This window comes from Oryctolagus cuniculus, chromosome 17 (genome assembly GCF_051225735.1).
Source record: "Oryctolagus cuniculus isolate XC-2025 breed Fujian yellow rabbit chromosome 17, ASM5122573v1, whole genome shotgun sequence".
Lineage (NCBI taxonomy): Eukaryota > Metazoa > Chordata > Mammalia > Lagomorpha > Leporidae > Oryctolagus > Oryctolagus cuniculus.
In genome coordinates, this window is record NC_142883.1 from 29,611,830 (window position 1) to 29,615,247 (window position 3,418).

A 3,418-nucleotide genomic window follows, 5' to 3' on the forward strand; every position below is an offset into this window, starting at 1 on the left:
TGAGAAAGCCCATTAAGCTGGAATAACTTTAAGTTGTGGCCAGTTAACACACTTTGAAGGTAGTGGGGGCAGGTTTGCGGTCCTGTGGAATTTCTCCTTGTGAACAGCTCGACCTGCTCTGTTCCCACTGATCACCGGAGAGCAGAAACTGCAGGGACATTCTTCGCTGTTCTCATACTAAAAAAACACCGCCCTCTGGAGTTTTACTAGATCAAGTAGAGTGGATCAAGACTGCAGAGGAGAAGGGATGTTTCCAAAGCTTGGGCACAGACGTCTGGGGAATGTACACACTTCCCGCGACTTCCCACCTTGATTGGCAGAGCAGAGTTTCCATCCCAGCTGTCTCTGTCCTCCTCTGGCGCTGCAAACCTGGTTCCTCGCCCCTGCCTTTCACCTAGAAGCCCTGGACTCTGCCTCTGCCCGGCCCCGTCCTTTTGTGACGCGAGGAGCCACAGTGCCAGCGCACGCCCTAGGCTCACAAAGGCAGGAGGAAACCGCAAGAGCGCTCAGTGTCCCAGGCGCTTCAGGCTGGCTTGGGGGGGCTCGGGTCCTGCTTCTCCAACCCCAAGGGCCCCCGGCGGCGGCGAGCCCTGATACCTCCACCACTCACCATGGCCAGCCAGTTCTGTCTCCCAGTCGCCCCACACCCTTCATCCCTGAAACTCTTGAGGTCGCACTTCGAGGAGCTCCGAGCGGGCCTCCGCATAGCAATCCAGCGCAGCGACAAGCGGATCCACCTCGCTGTGGTCACAGAGATTAACCAGGAGAACTCGTGGGTCACGGTAGAGTGGGTGGAAAAAGGAGTCAAGAAAGGCAAAAAGATTGAGCTCGAGACCATATTCTTGCTGAATCCAGCTCTGGCTTCTGCGAAACACCCCAAGCAGGCCAGGCCCTTGCTCCCCGCGTCTCTCGTGCCATCTTCGGCCATCGGGGACCAGCGTACAGCCACGCGGTGGATGGCAAGGATCTCCCCGAAAAGCGAAACCCCCTCAGGGGACAGCCCGGAGGTGGGGGTGCCCAGCCACCCTTGCCTGGTGAAGCAGAAAAAGTCTCCCTGTGTACGGGAAATCGAGAAACTGCAGAAGCAGCGGGAGCAGCGCAGGCGGCTGCAGCTGGAAATCCGATCCAGGCGTGCCCTGGACGTCAACGCGGGAAATCGCAACCATGAGATCATGTGCATGATCGAAGAGTGCCGCAGGCACCTGGACAGAAGCCTGATGTGCAGCCGGGAGCCCCCAGAAGACCACCGGATCTGTGTGTGCGTGAGAAAGCGGCCTCTCAACCAGCAAGAGACCACCATGAAGGACCTGGATATCATCACTATCCCCTCCGACAAGGTGGTCATGGTGCACGAGTCCAAGCAAAAGGTGGACCTCACGCGCTACCTGGAGAACCAGATCTTCTGCTTCGACCATGCCTTTGACCACACCGCCTCCAACGAACTAGTGTACCAGTTCACCGCACAGCCGCTGGTGGAGTCCATCTTCCGGAAGGGCATGGCCACCTGCTTTGCCTATGGGCAGACAGGCAGTGGGAAAACGCACACCATGGGGGGAGCCTTTTCGGGAAGAGCCCAGGACTGTTCCAAAGGTATTTACGCCCTGGTGGCGCAGGATGTCTTTCTCTTGCTCAAAAACTCCACCTATGAGAAGCTAGACCTCAAAGTCTACGGGACCTTCTTTGAGATTTATGGGGGCAAGGTGTATGATTTGCTGAACTGGAAGAAGAAACTGCAAGTCCTGGAGGACGGCCAGCAGCAAATCCAGGTGGTGGGTCTGCAGGAGCGGGAGGTGCGCTGTGTGGAGGAAGTGCTGAACCTCGTGGGCCTGGGGAACAGCTGTCGGACGTCCGGGCAGACCTCGGTCAATGCCCAGTCCTCCAGGAGCCACGCGGTGTTCCAGATCATCCTCAAGTCCGGAGGGAAACTGCACGGCAAGTTTTCCCTTGTCGACTTAGCTGGGAACGAACGGGGAGCGGATACGGCCAAGGCCAACCGGAAGAGGCAGCTGGAAGGGGCGGAGATTAATAAGAGTCTGCTGGCTCTCAAAGAATGCATCCGGGCTCTGGGTCAGAACAAGCCGCACACCCCGTTCCGAGCCAGCAAGCTCACGCAGGTCCTTCGCGACTCCTTTATAGGCCAGAACTCCTCCACTTGCATGATCGCCACTATCTCACCCGGGATGACCTCTTGTGAAAACACCCTCAACACGTTGAGATACGCAAACAGAGTCAAAGAACTCACTATGGACGTAAGGTCCTACCATCGCTTTCTCTATCCTATGGGACATGAGACTCCGCAGATGCTGGAAAAACATCTCAGAAATTCAGAAGTGTCCCTTCAAAGAAATGAGTTTATGAAAACCCCTTGTATACAGAGAGAGGAGGAGAAACAGAACAAAGAAGCTGACACCTTATCCACGTCGTTAACGAAGGATGCAGCCCCTTCTCAGAAGGAATCTCCTGAATGGTGGCAGAACATCCAGGAGGCCGCTGATGGAGTAAACTATGACGTTGACTTTTGCATTGCCCAGTCCTTGTCCATTTTGGAGCAGAAAATTGGTGTTCTGACTGAGATTCAAAAGAAACTGAAATTTTTACGTGATGACTTACAGAAGAAGAGCAAAGTAGAGTGAAGGCAAAAGTCAGATGCTGGGTCTGAAAGGATGGATGTAGTTCTGCAGTTGCTACCTCTCTTGTACAGGAAAATTTTACAAACTATCTAAATATAAAGGTCCTCCTAGAATGCTTAAAAACATCTTAAAATATCCTGGTCAGAAACGGACTCTTTATTCTTTCTCTGTATTTTTATAACGTGTTTTCATTCTAGGCAGTGGTTTTCAACTGGGAGATTTTGCTGCTCCCTCCCTCCGGCCCCTGCCGCCTGCACTTCTCTACCTCAGGATTTGGCAATGTCTAGAAACCTTTTCAGTTATCACACCTGGGATTGTGGGGAGGTGGAGGATTGGGTACTGACACATAATGAGCAGAAAGTCAGAGTTACAGGCTAGCCTCCCACAACAAAAAATCATCTGGTAGAAAATAGCAATAGTACCAAGGTTGAGAAACATGGCTACAGAAGAAATAAGCTACGCTGAAACCAGATACCCTAACTTTGCAGCTGGGAAAGTAAAACACTAGATTAGAGGAATGAAAGTGAAAATACAGCAAGGGGTACACAATGGAGTAAATGTAGTGATTCTCATACATGAATCTTTCTCTGTTTCATTGTTGTGTAGACTCAAAGGCTTTCTAAGATCCTCTTATGCTGGGAAGAGGAAGGAGGGACTTTGTCTGAAGCTCTGTGTGAGTGCCTAGAATTGAGAGAGCTCCTATTTTGTCATATTTGAGTTGAAATAACAAAGTTCTTCGTTAGTTACTTGGGGTTGATTAAATAAAGTACATGTGTGTGTTTTATATA

The 3,418-nt window shown here is 51.9% G+C and overlaps 1 protein-coding gene across 1 annotated transcript; it reads left to right on the forward strand.

Moving 5' to 3' along the window:
- The first annotated feature begins 515 nt into the window (after positions 1–515).
- Positions 516–2,633, forward strand: KIF2B (kinesin family member 2B). The gene has a single exon (XM_002719285.5). The coding sequence runs from the start codon at positions 612–614 to the stop codon at positions 2,631–2,633; it is 2,022 nt and encodes a 673-aa protein (XP_002719331.2). The 5' UTR covers positions 516–611.
- Positions 2,634–3,418: the final 785 nt, after the last annotated feature.

Coding starts and splice junctions, on each gene's coding strand:
- KIF2B (XM_002719285.5), top strand. CDS start 612: ATGGCCAGCCAGTTCTGTCTCCCAGTCGCCCCACACCCTTCATCCCTG.